The sequence below is a fragment of the Stenella coeruleoalba genome (assembly GCF_951394435.1).
Source record: "Stenella coeruleoalba genome assembly, chromosome: 15".
Classification (NCBI taxonomy): Eukaryota; Metazoa; Chordata; class Mammalia; order Artiodactyla; family Delphinidae; genus Stenella; species Stenella coeruleoalba.
The window spans coordinates 17637948-17655501 of NC_137161.1; the positions used below are offsets into that span (position 1 = coordinate 17637948).

At 38.4% G+C, this 17554-nt stretch overlaps 1 protein-coding gene across 1 annotated transcript in view; it reads left to right on the forward strand.

The window, feature by feature from the left end:
• Positions 1–17554, forward strand: part of PTPRT (protein tyrosine phosphatase receptor type T) — a 1078581-nt gene that overhangs the window by 850461 nt on the left and 210566 nt on the right. The window contains 1 exon segment of the mRNA XM_079943946.1: positions 17231–17267. Coding sequence (XP_079800072.1) covers positions 17231–17267 — 37 coding nt within the window.

Genomic DNA, 17554 nt, shown 5'->3' on the forward strand with positions numbered 1-17554 from the left:
AACACCTGCTGGCCCTGTCGTTAACATCAACAAATAATGAGGAGCTGTACTAATAACAATTATCATAATAAATTGGCCTTTGATTACATCTGTCACCTGAGAATTTCAAAGACTTTACAAACATCAGTTAGTAATTATAGCTAAAAGGATCACTCACCTCAGATAAGAGCTGTGCAGGGAGGCATGGAGGACAGCTCTGGCTTAGGTTGGTTTAGACCTGAGAGTCACCAGTCCCTGGGGGCAGGTCTAAGCCTCTCTCCATGAGGCTCAGAGGAACCACAGTTCTGACATCCCAATTAGGGGACAGTTTGTACAACTGCTCCATCAAAGTCCTGGTGCGGAGGAATGGGAAGCATGAAATGTAGTTTTGGACGGGAGCTTATAGATTGTGCAGTTCCTTTCTTTGTGCAGAATAAGAAACTGAAGTCCGGAGTAGAAAAGTGATTTGCCCATGGTCAAAGCCATGTCTTGAATCTAGTCTCCTGTACCTTGTCCGTATTTGTTTACTCTGCAAAATTATGACCATGCTCTCCTCTGTAAGGAGATATGGATTGATTGATTGATTGACTGATTGATGATGATGATGATGGTGATAAAAATCCAACAATCATTTATTAAGGGCTTGCTCTGAGTCAGTGAGGGGATACACAGATAAATAAGATACAGTTCCTGCCCTCAGGGAACCCACAATGCAATGGAAAAGACAGTCATGAAAGCAAATGTGTACAATAAACTATATCAATAGTCACATTGGCAGAATACCCAGTCTGCATCTGGAAGCCTGGAGGTGGAAAGGATCAGGAAGCATCTCATATAAAAAGTAACATTTGAGCTGAATATTGAAAGGTAAGTAGGCATTTCCCACACAGACAGTAGGGCAGCGGACAGGGTGTGTCCTGCAAAGGGAGCACCTGGGCAGAAGCCCAAAGGTTGGGAATTTTGTGATATGTTTGGGGAGATTTGGTGTGATTGGTTCTGGGTTTATAGAGGGAAGGCCTGAGAGAGACAGAGAGCAGATAATGGCTGGCCTCACATGCCATGCTAAAAAACTTGGGATTTATTCTGTTGAAGACAGGGAAAACGATCTTGTCAATAATCCCAACATCTGTTTATTACAATAATAAAGCCACGCATGTATACTTTTTGCATCTTTCAGGTATTTGTGCATATTCGAAATTTTGTGCAACCCAAGGAGATGTGCACAGGACATTGCTACATTCTATAAATGAGGACCCTGTGACTCAGAAAGATTAAGTAATTTACCTAAGGAATTTATCCAAGGTCCACTCAACCAATGAGAAATGAAACTAGAATTTGAATGTCTAACTTCATTTTTTATGGCGTATATAATATGTGCTAGGCACTGTACCATCAATGAAAAAGATGGGCAAGTCTCTTGCTTTCGTGGTCTTTACATCTGGTGGGGAGCATGGAAAGTGACAATTAGTAAACATACAAATAAATAATTTTATCTTGTGATGGGTGAGAAAAGAATGATATGATAGAGGGCAACTAGAGAGTGTGGCAACTGAGTGGAACCATCAGGGAAGGCAACTTTGAGGAGGTGACAGGTAATAGAACTCGAATGTTGAAGATGTGAAGGTCTCAAGGCATTCCAGGGAGAGGGAACAGCAAGTGCAAAGGTCCTGAGGATGAAATAAATTCAGCAGATTCAGGAATTATAAACAGGATCAACAGGAAGGGGGAAGGTGGTAAGAAGCTAGTCAGAAGCGATACCAGTGTTGGTTAATGCAGGGTGATGAAGATAAGGGGATTTTACCCTTAATCCACTAGGAAACCATAGGAGAGTTTTAAACAGGGAGTAGTGGGATTTGACTTAGGTAATTACAAGGTGATCTGGGTCACAAGGGGAAGCATTAATTATCAGAGTCAAGAAAGGCTGCAGATAAAATGGACAAGAAGCTACAGCAGCCATCCAGGCAAGGGATGGTGGCAGTTTGGACCAAGGTGGTGAGAGCTGAGGCCAAAATAACATGATGAATTCAGAATATGGAAAAATATTTATTCTCTCCCTTTAAAATCATGTTAATATGGAAAATTTCAAACATATACAAAAATAAACAGGATAATAGACTCATTTTATATGCCCCTCACTCAGCTTCAACAATGATCAACCCATGGCCAATCGTTTTTTCCCTCTCTATCCCAACTAACTCTCTCTGCTCCTCCAAATATTTTAAACTTATTTCAGTGTCATTTCAATCTTACAGAAAAGCGTCAAGAATAGTATGAAGAGCTTTCACAAACTCTCCACCCCAATTCCCTAATTACTCACAGTGTTGCTTTACCATTCCATTCTCTCTCTGTCTCCCCTTCTCCTCTGCCCCATCTGTCTATTTGTCTGTTGGTCCATCTATCAATTGATCTATCATATCTCTATACCTAAATGCTTCAATGTACATTTCCAATACAATACAATACAATACAATAACCAGGAAATTAATGTTGGTGTGATACTGTTAGCCCCAATTTTCCCAATTGTCTCCATTATGTCCTTCACATAAAAATTCTTTTTAATCTGATTCACAATCACAGGTTGCATTTAGTTGTCATATCTTTAGAGTCCTTGTATCTCAGTCTTTCATTGGCTTTCCTGACCTAGACTCTTGAGAATTACAGGCCAGTTATTTTGTAGAAGGTCCCTAACATTAGGTTTGCCTGAGGTTTGCTCACGATTAGATTCATGATGAATCTGATGCTTCTTTGGCAGGAATACCACAGAAATGACGTTGAGTTTTCAGTGCATCATATCAGGAGACGCGTAATATCCATGTATTCCATTACTGGGATGTTAACTTGAGTCACTTAAAGTGTTGTTCATCTAGGTTTTCTCCGTCATAAAGTTACTGTTTCTCTTTAATGTATATATATCTTATAAGGATATAATTCCGGGCTACGTAAACATCCTGTTAGCCATCAAAATTTCATCCCTTAGTTTCAGCATTTGATGATTCTTGTCTACCTCAATTATTGGTAAGATGTTCACTAAATGATGATTATCTAATTCCATCATTCTTTCTACCTGCATTAGTTGACATCTTTTGTGAGGATGAGCTCTCCTTTGTCTCATTCTTAACTAATTAATTTATTTCTAGTAGTAAAGACTCATAGATTCTTATTTTATTCAGTAGGTTATAAGCGATTGCCATCATTATTTTTAATGCTCAAATTATCCCAGTCTTAGCTAGTGGGAGCCCCATGCAAATTGGTTCCAATGTCCTTCATTTTTTATTCTCTTTAAGAAAAATTTTGCCGACTTTTAATTATGCAAAAACCATACAGATATCTTTTGATTATTGCTTTTATATGTATAAATTTTTCAAAGTAGAAGGATGGAATATACTTTATTTAGCAGGTTTAGCTTGATCTATCAATTCAAACATTTAAATAAATAGTATGTGGCTTCCATGTTTCCCTCTGCCTAAGCCCTGCAAGCATAAGGAGTGTGCCTTCAGGGAAGTGTGCCTATGTCCTTCCGACATGTCTCCATCAGTTCATGAAAACTTATTTTCTTTCCAGCACAATATCTTGTGCTTTCTCTGCCCCAACCCTGTTATGGGGAATGGTACTTAGAAACCAACATCTGGGAACTAGTGGGTGTCATTGCTAATGGATATCATTGCTTTCAGGCTCTATGAGTGGACATAAACACAAGATATGCATATATCTGTATATTTTCATCTATCTATCTATCTCTGTATTAAAAACCAAAAATTCATAATGATACCCCAATTCCAGTTCAACATCAGAAGACTCATTCTAGTCTTTATCCTCCCCCTCATATTTTAACTTGTTTCTCTGACAATGAGAAACTTGCCTTTTATTATTCTCAATACATGTACTTATTTGTTCAACCCTTGGCTACCCAGAGAGCATTTTCAGAATTATTAACCTATACCACTTTGTAAAACAAATCCATTAACTAAGGTTCAACATATGCTTATAGTTCTTTCTGTCTTTAATCTGAGGCTGTATAAAATATTTTGTTCAAAATAGTTCTTTTTGATTGAATTCTTTTTTATTTCCCTAAGGAATGGTTATATATTTATTGGAAATACAGTTAGGTTTATTTGTTTCTCCTTGTTTCTAATTTTAGGTTCACTTGCCCCATCATTATTGATGTTTTTGTATATATAAAATATTATAACATAGTTCCAAAAGCCTAACCTGTACAAAAAAGTGCATACAGAAATATACACACCATTTATTTGACCCCATTTCCACCATCCCCTATGGGAAATTACTGTCATTAGTTTCTTATAATTGTTTTGCAGAATTAAATGGTTCATGTATATTTTATTTCCCCTTCTACTTATAGAAAAGATAATACACTATTGATACCTGGAAATCACTTTATATTAGTTCATAAAGGTCTTCCTCAATCTTTTTTACAGCTGCATAGTATTTCACTATGTAGATGTATCTTAATTTATTCAGTCACTGTTATGTGTGGACAGATAGATTGTTTCCAATATTTTTGAAATGCAAACATTACTGCAATAAAGTATTGTGTACATATATATTTTTTCATATTGTTGGAGGTGTGTCTTCAGGGTACATTCCTAGAAGAGGGATTGTTGGATCAAAAGGTGGACAAATATGTAGTTTTGGTAGCTGTTTCTAAGTTTCCTTCCTTAAAGGTTGAATCAGTTTTCATTCCCTCCAGCAATGTTTCAAATTATCTGTTTCTCCACAGCCTCACCAATAGTTTGTGTAGTCTAACTTTAATTTTTGTCAAAGTTATACACACGAAATTGTATCTCAATATAGTTTTAATTCCCTTTCTCTTATAAAAAATGAAGTTGACATCATTTCATATATTTAGGAGACATTTTTATATAATTTTAGAACTACATGTGTATGTCTTTTGCCCATTTTTCTATCAGGATTTTTACCTTTTTCCCCTCAGTTTTTAAGAACTATTTATATATCAGGGATATTAACTCTCTGTGATATATGTTGCAATTTTCTAGTCTTTGCTTATAATGTTTTTGCCACACCAAAAAAAGAATGTAGTCAAATGCATCAATTTTTTAAAAATTACATCCAGACTTTGAGTCATAGTGAAAAAGCCTTTTCTTACACCAAGGTTATAAAGGAATTCACCCATGTTTGCTTCTAGAACTTGTATAGTTTAAATATTTTTTACATTTAAATTTCTGATATTTGGTGTTTGTTTTGGGCATGGTGTAAAGTATGTATCTAATTTTATCTTTTTTCCCAAATGTCTCTTTAGTTGTCCTAGCAACATTTAAAAAGTCCAGCTTTGCCCCAATAATTTAAGATGCCACATTTCTCATAGTTTAAATTTTCATATGTTCTTGTGTCTTTTTTCTGGAAAATCCAGAAATTCTCTTCCACTCACTTGTTTGACTATTTATGTGCTAGTACCTCACAGTTTTAATTATCAAGGCTCTATGCCTTGATATCTGATAGGGCAAGACCCCCACCTGGATTTTCTCTTCCAGTGATTTCTAGTTCTTCTTGTGTGTTCATTTTTTCGTATAAGCTGTAGTGTTAACTTGTCCGGCTCCATAAAAAGCCTATTGGTAATTTTACTGGGATCGCCTTAAATTTATACATTAATTAGGGTGAACTGACATCTTTAAGATGTTGAATTATTTTAGCTGAGAGCAGAAGATGTCTTTCTGTTTGTTCAAGTCAGCTTTTGTGTCTTTCAGGAGTGTTGTAAAGTTTTCTTCATATAGATTTTGCAGTTCTTGCTAAGTTTAATACCAAGTATTTAATCTTTGTTGCCATTGTGAATGGGATTTGCTGCCATATCTGCTGACTGAGGTTGTTTGTGTTTGTGGTTACTATTCATTTTGTATGTTAATTTTATATCCTGCTACCTTTTATCATTGAGTCTCTAAGGATTTTCAGATATACTGTTATATCATCTCCAAACATACTCTAAAGTTTATTTTCCAATTTGTATGCCTCTAATTGATGTCTTTTATCCAATTGCACTGGCTAAAACTTCCAGTATGATATGAAGGAGTAGTGGAATTAGGGGACATTCTACTCTTGTTCTTGGTATTAGTGAGAATGCCTTTACTAGAGTCCCATTAAGTAAGATGATGGTGTTAGAACTCGGATATATATTTTTATCATATTATGAAAATATTAATCAATTGCTAGTTTCTTGGGGTTTTTTTCTTTTAATCAGGAATGGGTATTAAATTTTGTCAAATGCTTTTTCTGCATGAATAGAGATAGTATGACTTTTCCTTTGATCCATTAATATGGTATACTATATGAATGGACTTCTTAACATCCAACCAACCTTGCATTTCTAGAATACATTCCACTTGATCATGGCATTTTATTTTTCTCAATGCAGTGTTGGCTTCTGTTCACCAACATGTTATGTAATAGTTTTACACATTCAAAAGTAAAATTGGGGGCTTCCGTGGTGGCGCAGTGGTTGAGAGTCCGCCTGCCGATGCAGGGGACACAGGTTCGTGCCCTGGTCCAGGAAGATCCCACATGCCGCAGAGCGGCTAGGCCCGTGAGCCATGGCCGCTGAGCCTGCGCGTCCGGAGCCTGTGCTCCGCAACGGGAGAGGCCACAACAGTGAGAGGCCCGCGTACCGCAAAAAAAAAAAAGTAAAATTGGTCTGTAATTTCTCCCCTTCTCCCCTCCTTTTCTTTTTTTGGTATTCTCTTCCCCAAGTTTAGGCATCAGTGTTTTGCTGGTTTCATTTAAAAATGAGAATGTTTTTCTTCATTTTCCATGCTGTAGAACAGTTTATGTCAGTACTATCTTGTCTTTAAAAGTCTGATTGAAATTCCCTATGGAAACATTTCAGCATGGTGTTTTTCTTATGAGGTAGTTCTTTAATATCTTCCTCTATTTATTCTGTGAAATTAGATCTGCTGGTTTTGTTTTTATTTGTCATAAAATCTATTTTATAAGCTATATTTTCCTAGGAAATAATCATTTCCATTTAGCTTTTCAAAATTATTTTCAGAGTAGTAGTAGTCTAATTTTAAGAAGTTTCTTCTTTTTCAATAGTTATTTCCCTGTTGTCATTTCTTCTTTTGTACATTGGTGCTTCCTCTCTTTTTTCTTTTTTCTAGTAGTTTTCTCTTCTCTATTTCAATAATTTCTGCTTTTGCCTTTATTATTCCCTACTATGGTCCTATTTTTGCTCATTTTTTTGTTTCGTTTCTAGATGTCTGTGCTGGAAATTTAGTTAATTTTTTTCATTCTTTCATTTTACCGATGTACTTTAATCTAGTCACTGCTTTACATGATTTTTGTAGATTCCAATATGTAGATTTTCACTATTTTGCTTAAAAATATTTAAATTTTTGTTTACAACTTCCCTTTCACCTAGAAGTTGCCCAAAAGAAATTATTTTGTAAATTTCTAGGTGGAAGGACCTACTTGGTTTTTTTATATTCTTAAAAAAATTCTCATCTTATTATATTGTAACCATAGAATGTTTCTTATAATATTTCTAATCTATTCAATATAGCAATGCTTTCTTAATTGCTAACATGTGGTAAGTTTTTCTGAATGCTTCGTAAGAAGAAGGTTTTTCTCTATAATCAGGCTGTAGGGTTTGACACAGATCCACAAGATCTGCCTAATTATTTTAGCTCTTCTGTATCCTTGCCTATTTTTTTGCCACTCGATCTGTCTTATACTGACAGTAGTCTTCTATTATTCTTGTATCTCCTATAGTTTCTACTTCATAAAGGTGATCATTGTGGCTTTTGGTGCATAGATATTCATGCCTGTTATATTTCTTGTTAATTGTGGGTTTAGCATTAAAAAGTGTTCTTTGTTATATTTTATGCTTTTTAAATTGCATTTTACTCTGTCTGATATCAGGATCACTCATACGGCTTTCTTTCTTTTATTTTGCTCCCATTCCTTTATTGTTGCCTTTCAGAATTACTTTGTTTTAGGTTTGACCTTTATATATAGCAGATAGTTGGGTCTCACTTTATGAGACATTTTGAAATATTTTTCATGTAATTATGAGTTTAAACCCATTCACGTGTGTTGATGTGACTGATATGTTTGGTCTCAACTCTGTCATATGTTCTTTATATCATAATTTACTGTATTAGTTTTGTAATACTTACCAATATGTTTTCCTTACCCTTTTATTTTTAAATTTCTTTTGATATTTAGAAAGGTTTGTATTTTTGTTCTAGTAGTTATCTTTGTTCTTATACTTTTCAATACGTTTTATCCTCTCTTTTCTTATTTAACCTCTTCCTGGCAGCATGTTTTCCAGCATTTTTGAGGTGTAATTAACAAATACAAACTGTATATATTTAAGGTGTACCACGTGATGGGGTTTTTGGTTGATTTGTTTGTTTGGGGTTCTTTGTGAAGTACAGTTGATTTATAATATTATATTAGTTTCAGGTGTACAGCACAGTGATTGAGTATTTTTGAAGATTATACACCATTATAACTTATTACAAGATAATGGCTGTAATTCCCTCTACTGTACAATATATTCTTGTTGCTTATCTACTTTATACATAATAGTTTGTATCTGGTAATCCCATACCCCTAATTTGTACCTTCCCCCTTCCTTCCACTGTGAAATGGTCACCATAATGAAGCTAATTAACACATTCCTCACCTCTCACAGTTACCATTGTGTGTGGTAAGAACACTTAAGATCTACTCTTTTAGCAAATTTCAAGTTTGAAAAACAGTAATATACAAATCTCCAGAACTTACTCATCCTATGTAACTCTTGGATCAACATCTCCCCATTTCCTCTATACTTTAGCTGCTGCATCCACTACTCTCTGATTTTATAAGTTCGACTTTATCAGATTCCACATGTAAGTGAAATCATCCATTACTTGTCCTTCTGTGTCTGGCTTATTTCACTTACCCTAATGTCCTCCAGGTTCATCCATGTTGTTGCAAATGACAGGTTCTCCTTCTGTTTAGGATAATAGTCCATCTTCTATATCTACCACATTTTCTTCTCCCTGGTCCTAGCTGCCTCCAGACCATTCAGCCATGCTGATCCCCTCTGTTTTCTGGTTGGGACAAAAAAGAAATGGGCCTCTTGAGCAGCATCTTACATAGCTGGGGAGGTGGGTCACTCATGATGTTCTCCTTTCCCCCATGGGGTCTCTCTTGGCACTGAGCTGTGCCACTTTGGGGGACAGATGACACATGTAAAGTGAAACTGTTCTTTTTACCCTCCTCAGTGCTTCTATTATCAGAGTTTTTGCTCCAGTGGGGTGCTGGGACCTCTCTTCTGGACTTTCAAGTTCCCACAAAGGCACTCTCATCCATGGGTGTCAAAATTATGTTTCTGGGGGATGATGAGTGTGAAAATTTATTCTGCCATCTTGCAGACATCATTGCTTTGTCAGTTTTTGACGGTATCCACTGACTTTCATCTGTTACCTGTACAACAATCAGAGTGAACTTAACTCTGCTCTCCTCTTTCCCTATTTCTTCTCTTTCTCATTTTTACTTGCATTATTTTTACAAGAAAATGAAACATTTATATATTCTGCTTTCAACCATGTCCCTACCTTGTTTTAGTTTTAGATTTACAATTAAATATATTAAACGCTTCCCATCAATCCTTTTGCCAGAATTTCTTCAGTCATCTCTTTGTTGAATGAAGTTTATCCTCTGGCATATTTCTCAAGAAAGACTCATGAGTACAGGAATCGCTGAGTGATTGAATGTTGCAAGTTATTTTTCTATAGCTTTGATAATTGAAAGATACCTGGCTAGCTGTAAAATCCTTGGTTCATAATTTCTTTCTTTGAGTTCTTGAAAATGCTGCTCCATATTTCTCAGCCTTGTATGTTGCTTTGGAGACACCTCATGGCAGCCTAATTCTCTTGCTCTTGTAAATTGTTTGATTCTTTTTGCCAGGAGTCCTTGAGACTTTTTTTTTTTTTAAAAGTTAAACAGCTTTGCTAGGATCTTGAAATTGATCTTTCAGGTCTTTGAGTCCTTTCAATATGTAGGCTCAGGTCATCTCTTAATACCAGACATTTTCCTCAGATTATTGTTATAAATCTTTGCTTATTTAATTACTTAATCTTTGCTTATTTAATTACTTAATCTTTGCTTATTTAATTACTTAATCTTCTCAGGGATTTCAAGTAGACATATTTTGGATCTTCTTTGTCTTCTCTTTAAGCCACTTTTTCACTGACTCTTGTTACATTTTTCTCTATCTCATTTTCATTCCCTTGGCTGTCTTTCTCTTTCTTCAATGCCCCTTATTAAAAATTTCCTTTGGGGACTTCCCTGGTGGCGCAGTAGTTAAGAATCCACCTGCCAATTCAGGGGACGCGGGTTCAAGCCCTGGTCCAGGAAGATCCCACATGCCATGGAGCAACAAAGCCCGTGTGCCACAACTGCTGAGCCTGCACTCTAGAGCCTGCGAGCCACAACTACTGAGCCTGTGTGCCACAACTACTGAAGCCCGCATGCCTAGATCCTGTGCTCCACAACAAAAGAAGCCACTGCAATGAGAAGCCCACACACCTCAATGAAGAGTAGCCCCTGCTCACCACAACTAGAGAAAGCCCACATGCAGCAACGAAGACCCAACAAAGCCAAAAAACATTTTTTTAATTAAAAAAAAATTTCCTTTGGACACCTTGTAATTTAATAATTTAATCTTCATTTCTGATCACGTTTGGTTTTGTTTTCTTTTTTGTTTGTTTGTTTTTCATTTTTGCCTCTGAGTTCAATCAACTCTTTTTTCCTAGTTCTTTTATGTTTCGGTTATTAATCTTTGCATTTCTAATTCAGAGTTGTTCGAGGAAATTTAATTCAGTTTGGAGTATTATTGTGTTACAGATTCTTTTCTGGTTTGTAGATTTTTTGGAGGGGGTTTATATTTCTATCAGTTGGGATGTTTTGATTTTTATTTTCTGTTCTCTTCGTATAGCAGCTTTATTTGGCTCCTTCCATTTATTCATTTTGTAGATTTGAGGTTCAGAAACACACTATTCTGGTAAGGTAGTGAAGTATGTTTGTTTTAATGTATGACTGAATTTTTTGTATCATGGGGGATGGGTGCTTATATGCTCTCTGACTTGTCACTGTTGCTCTTCTATTTTAATGTACAGAATCTTAAAATTCCCCCTTTTGCCTCTTTCCCTTTCATCATCCAATCTCCCAAGGACACTTCTCCCTTCTTTTTACCCTATTTTCCCCCATAAGTGATACCTATGGAAGATTACCACCTTGAATTATGTGTGCTTTCAGGTTTTCACATAGTCGTTTCTTTATTCTAGCAGGATTCTCTTTCAGAATTTTCATAAATAGGAACTTGGTCTTTCTGAAGATCGTTTTATAAAATCTTACAGCCTCTACTACCTTACCTTTTTCCTCTTTCATGTTGTTTTTCCGTACAGCCCTGGCTGTCCACAAAGCCTTGTGTTGAGATCCTTAGAAATAGTTCATTCAACTGCAGTGCTTGTTCTTCTACTAACAGGGACTATGAAGTTTTGAGGGTTCTATATATATATTTTAAATTTATTTATTTTATTTATTCTTTTTTTTTTTTTTTTGGTTTGCATTGGGTCTTCATTGCAGCATGCGGGCTTTCTCTAGTTGGGGTGAGCAGGGGCTACTCTTCGTTGTGGGGCACGGGCTTCTCACTGTGGTGGCTTCTCTTGTTGTGGAGTACAGGCTCTAGGCGTGCAGGCTTCAGTAGTTGTGGCACACTGGCTCAGTAGTTGTGGCTTGCAAGCTCTAGAGCACAGTCTCAGTAGTTGTGGTGCACGGGCTTTGTTGCTCCACGGCATGTGGGATCTTCCCAGACCCGGGCTGGAACCTGTGTCCCCTGCATTGGCAGGTGGCTTCTTAACCACTGCGCCACCAGGGAAGCCCCTCTATGTATTTTAATGATGTTGAGGTTGTGAGTTTTGTATAGCTTTATTTTTTTCTTGTTTTCCTGTGTTGTTTTTTTGAAGGATATGTGGGGAGATTTGATTTTAGATGGTTATCATTTTCTTCAACTACTAAGAGCCAGCAGGAATTGACTGTGGATTGGTTGTGGGAAATTATGGAACTAGAAGAATTCAAGGATTACTCCTAGGTTTTTTACTTAGTCAACCGAGTAGATAATGGTAACATTTCCTGAAATGAGGAAAACTGGTGTGTGTATAAGGCCTGGAGTACAAGTGAAGAGAGTAACAGAGTTATCTTCTGGAGGTTTGTAGATTTGTTATGAGTATATGGATATATGAGCCTGGATCTCTGGAATACCATTGTTAGAAATAGAAATTTGAGCATTACAAGGGTTCAGTACTTAAAGCCTTGTAACTAAATGTAATCTCTTAGTGAGAAAATTGGGATACAGATGAAAGAGGATATAAAATGAGACCACTCCAGTGTTTGGAGGTCAAGCAGATGATAAATGTCTAGCCAAATGAAATAAAATTTAAATTTAAAAAAGAGGATTAGGAACAGACAGTGAGGTAGGAGAAAAACCTAGAGAGTAGAGTGACCTAAAAGGCAAGAGGAGAAAAAGAGTCAAAGAGAAAGTGTCCATTGCAACTAATATTGATGAGAAATTAAGGAAGATGGGGTTGGAGCAGTGACCTTTAGAGTTGACCATCTGAAAGTCTTTGTTGACCTGATGAGAGCAATCTGATTGAGGTGAGTTCCAGAGAGCTGGTGAGGTAAGACAATCAAGTCTGCACCTAGAGAGAGAACACAAAATATTTTCAGAGCTTGAGTTTCATCGGGAGTTTTCTGAACGGGCTTGCAGGTTATTGGGAGTTTCGTCCCTTAGCGTCGGGCTCAGGGCCCTGGCTATTGCCTGAAGCAGAGCCTAGTGCCTTCCAGGAAGATCTGATAGGGTTGGTGACGAACATGTATCCCGTTAGAAGAGTACGCCACCAGGAGCCAGCTCTCCTGCGTCCTGCAGCTTTGCTTTGCCTTTTGTTGGTGACTGAAGATCTGCAGATTACAGCATGCCTGCTTATTAGGGAGTTACATCTCAGAGGGTCCTCTGGCCCTTTCATGCCTTAAAAGGCATTCCTCACTCATTTTTTTTCCAAAGGATGAGCCTGCCAGGTGACCTAGTTGTAATGGTTCTGGGCTGCTCAGTTTCCAGAGCCTCTCTGCTTCCCTTTTCCATCCCTGGCTTTCCGATGGCTCAGGGTCCTGTTTCAAGTCAAAATAGAATTCCTTCATACAAATTGCTTGGCCTGTTTTTCAGAATATGGCTGTGCTCCACACCACTGTGCCTGTCAGCAAGCCAAGCAGGGCATCTTACCTCAGTGGCAAAAACATATTTGCCAACAGGCACCTCAGCAAAGAAGGCCATTTACTTCAAGGTTACTTTGTGTGGCTTATTATCTGTGTAACCTTAGGAAATTTTATGTAATCTTGTTTCATTAGAGAAAAAAAGGGAGCACTGTGATATTCATCGCATAGCCTTGCTACAAGAATGAAAAATAAAATGTTCGAAGTAGGTACCTTAAGAAAAGAGAAACTTCCTCTTTTTTTTTTTTTCTTAGTGATGCTTTCAGGGACTGACATGCTAAGTGGATGAGCCACACCGAGGCCAAACAACAGCTTAGAGATCAGGGCAATGGAAGAGCAACACAGGAAATTGGGCTGCAAAGAGACTAGACTCAGGACCCAGTGGGTTACCATTAATACCAGAAGCATGGGGCAGGGTGAGGTGGTGGGAGGACTCTGGGATCAAGCAGAGACAATACACGCTTTGCAAAGGTTTGGGGCGGAACAGGATCTCTGTAGCCAGGCTCTCCCTCCTGGTCCAAGCCACTACCATCATCTCTAACACCACACTCTCCCCACCAACTAGTTTCTCTTGCACCGGAAGTCTATTCTCTATACCACAGCCTCTACATTTTGGAAAATGAAAGTCTGAACATTTTATTCTTCCTACTCATAACTATAAGCAACCTTAGAATACCCCGCCTACTCTACCAAAGTGGCCTTCTCCATCCCTTTCTCTGTCATTTGATTGGTGGGAAAATTGAGCCACAGAGAGGGGCAATGAGTTGCTCAGTATCGCACAGCACTGGCAGATCCTTGAGTAGAAGCAGGTCTCAGCAGAAGCACAACAGTTAGGGCACTATATTCTATCCCAAAGTGATATATTCTTGTGTGCAGATTTGCAAGTCTAGAGTGGGAAATGGAATGTGAGTCAGGTTAAAATAATGGGGACATGAAATTGTATTGTACTGTGGAGATGGAACTGAAAATACACCAAATGCTTTTCCTTTTCCCAAAGGCTTACATAATCTTGGCACAAGGAAAGTACTCATTTCCTTTTTACGGAACCAGTTAGGAACTTTGAGTTAATGCCCACAGGCCAGACTTCCCAAATGATCAAATGCAGAATTTCAAGCATGTTCCTGACTTGCTTGCTAACAATTCAGTCACCCAGAAGGCCAAGAGAGTGACTCAGGACTTTGTTATTCTGTACTTGATTCTAACCAACAAAGACAAATTGGTTATGGAATTAAAGATGTCAGGAATTTGGGAGAAAGCAGATTATGTCAGTGTCGTGTTGGTGAGAGCCAAGGATAGTTAAACATAATCAGATGTGTGCTCTAGATGATAGAAAATAGTTTAATAGATTCGGGTGGAGGAGGTGGTATTGGGAAATGGCTCACGTTCAGGCACGCAACTGTGGAAGGGAAGATGATTCTAAGGAGAATTAGAAAGTTCTACGAACAACTCAATGAGGAAGAAGGGCAGTAGAATAAACCGCTGTGGCTACCCAATATTCCCTTTAATGTGACACATTTTAAAGTGAACTTTCCCTCACAAGACACATTAGCCTTCACCTTTGTGGAGAGAAAATGACCCAGAAGGAGCGTGATGGGCATTAGTTCAAAGCACTCGAATTCTTATCGTATGAGGAATTGCTGAAGAAGAAGAAGGTTAATGAACCTGAGAACTGTCTTTCAATATCAAGACGTCTTTCCTACACAAGCAAAGGCAGACTTTGTCGTCTGCAGAACAGAATCAAGACCATTGGGGAGTCATACTTGGGTTTAATAGGAGCGACAATTCCTAGCATTTGGAGGTGTGCATGGATAAAATAGACTCTGCTGTAGACATTATCGTTGCTTCTCTCTTGGTGCCTGGACGACTCCACTTCCTACCTCACTAAGTCAGGCATGGCCCTGGGAGTGGCTCTAGCTGATGAAACCTGAGTCAAAGTAAAAGTGTTATTTCTGATAGTTGCCAGTGCTTAACTCTTCACCATGCTTTTCTCCTGCCTCAGTGAACACTGAAGCACTCCAAGCCTTGGTCTTGGAGTGACTACAATGATTAGAGTATCTCCTAACCACCACCATGACCTCGCCCTCAGACCCAGCCATACGCCTACATTGGACATGTAGCTTGAGTGGAAAATAAACCTTTGCTGTTCTTAGCCCCTGAATTTCATGGGTTTTATTACTTCTGCGTAATCCTGACTAGCTCAGTGTCTTCAGGATGCGGTGGTTCCTTACGTGTGAGCGTTAGCAAGATAGGCATTGGATTCCTGAGCCTCACACACTTGCATTCTTTGCTTTTTTTTTTTTTTACGTCTTTATGGGAGTGTAATTGCTTTACAATGGTGTGTTAGTTTCTGCTTTATAACAAAGTGAATCAGCTATACATACACATGTGGCCCCATGTCTCCTCCCCCTTGCGTCTCCCTCCCTCCCACCCTCCCTATCCCACCCCTCTAGGTGGTCACAAAGCACCGAGCTGATCTCCCTGTGCTATGCCGCTGCTTCCCACTAGCTATCTATTTTACGTTTCGTAGTGTATATATGTCCATGCCACTCTCTCACTTTGTCCCAGCTTACCCTTCCCCCTCCCCATATCCTCAAGTCCATTCTCTAGTAGGTCTGTGTCTTTATTCCCGTCTTGCCCCTGGGTTCTTCATGACCTTTTGTTTTTTCTTAGATTCCATATATATGTGTTAGCATACGGTATTTGTTTTGCAGTTCTATTTACAATAGCCAGGACATGGAAGCAACCTAAGTGTCCATCAACAGATGAATGGATAAAGAATATGTGGCACATATATACAATGGAATATTACTCAGCCATAAAAAGAAAGGAAACTGAGTAATTTGTAGTGAGGTGGATGGACCTAGAGTCTGTCATACAGAGTGAAGTAAGTCAGAAAGAGAAAAGCATTCTTTGCTTTTTATTTTCCTTTGCTATACAATATTCAGACTCTTACTGGGGGTATAACTTAGTCAACTGGAATGTTCAACTGGTTCCACGACCTCCTAGGATATGGTCCCAATAACGCAGGCTAAAATGATTCTCTTGCTAAGCACACTCTTCTTTATCTCAACTGCATGCCCAGCAACATCATAAATTTATGGAACCTGTTCACTTGGGGAGTAGCCAACAGCAACAAGATAGCTCACCAAGCAAAGATTCTATTGCCACGCAGACACACCCACACAACATTATCTATGAAAACTGTAAGATGTCTACCAGAGATCTCTCGGCCAAAGTAACTTTTTTTTTTTTTTTTTTTTTTTTTGCGGTACGCGGGCCTCTCACTGTTGTGGCCTCTCCCGTTGCGGAGCACAGGCTCCGGACGCGCAGGCCCAGCGGCCATGGCTCACGGGCCCAGCCTCTCCAAGGCATGTGGGATCTTCCCGGACCGGGGCACGAACCCGTGTCCCCTGCATCGGCAGGCAGACTCTCAACCACTGCGCCACCAGGGAAGCCCCAAAGTAACTTTTTGAACATGAATTTTGCAGTTTGTTTCTTATACGTTCATATTGACTGGGCTATTCCTAAGCGTCTGTCTCCGTGTTTGCATATAGGTGCGTTGTATACTTTTAACTGAGCTCCGCAAGGATGCCCTTGATACCATCTACTAACCCATGCAACAGAGTGAAGCACACACATGCCACAGTGTGTGGGTCACTTAGTGTTATGGTTAAAGTTGTTCTGTGCTGGGCAGTATTTATGCATTGGTTCTGTCTGGGGAAGAAGCTTATAAGGTGATGGGAGCCAGGAAGTGAAAGTAACGAAGTACGTACCTAGCATGAAAAGAAATGACATAGAATTAAAAGGTGATTCCAATGGTGGAAAAAATGGAAGGAACACATTTTAAATTATAATTTAAAATACATATGCATGCCTATATATGCAAATATGTATATGTATATTTTATATGGATTAAAACACCAAACCCACGACAAATTAACTGAAGTCTCACTTTTGTTTTTCACAGGAGACCAAAATCAACTGTGTTCGTCTGGCTACGAAAGGTATGTCGGCATGCCCTGTCTGTCTTCAGCCATTTAAGTACTTCTCCCTGTAGCCACACAGGGAAATTTTAGGCAACAATGGCTAAAAATAACAAGAAAGAATTGTTATTTTCATTGGAGTCATTTGCATCTAGCTATTAATATATACTTATGGTATATATTAATAACACAGTGCCTAAAGCACAGGAAGAGCTCAAAACATATTTGTTTAGTCAGTGGATGGCTGGATGGCTGGACGAACTGGTACATTAATCAGTGGAGTGGTAAATATAAATTTACTCAAATAG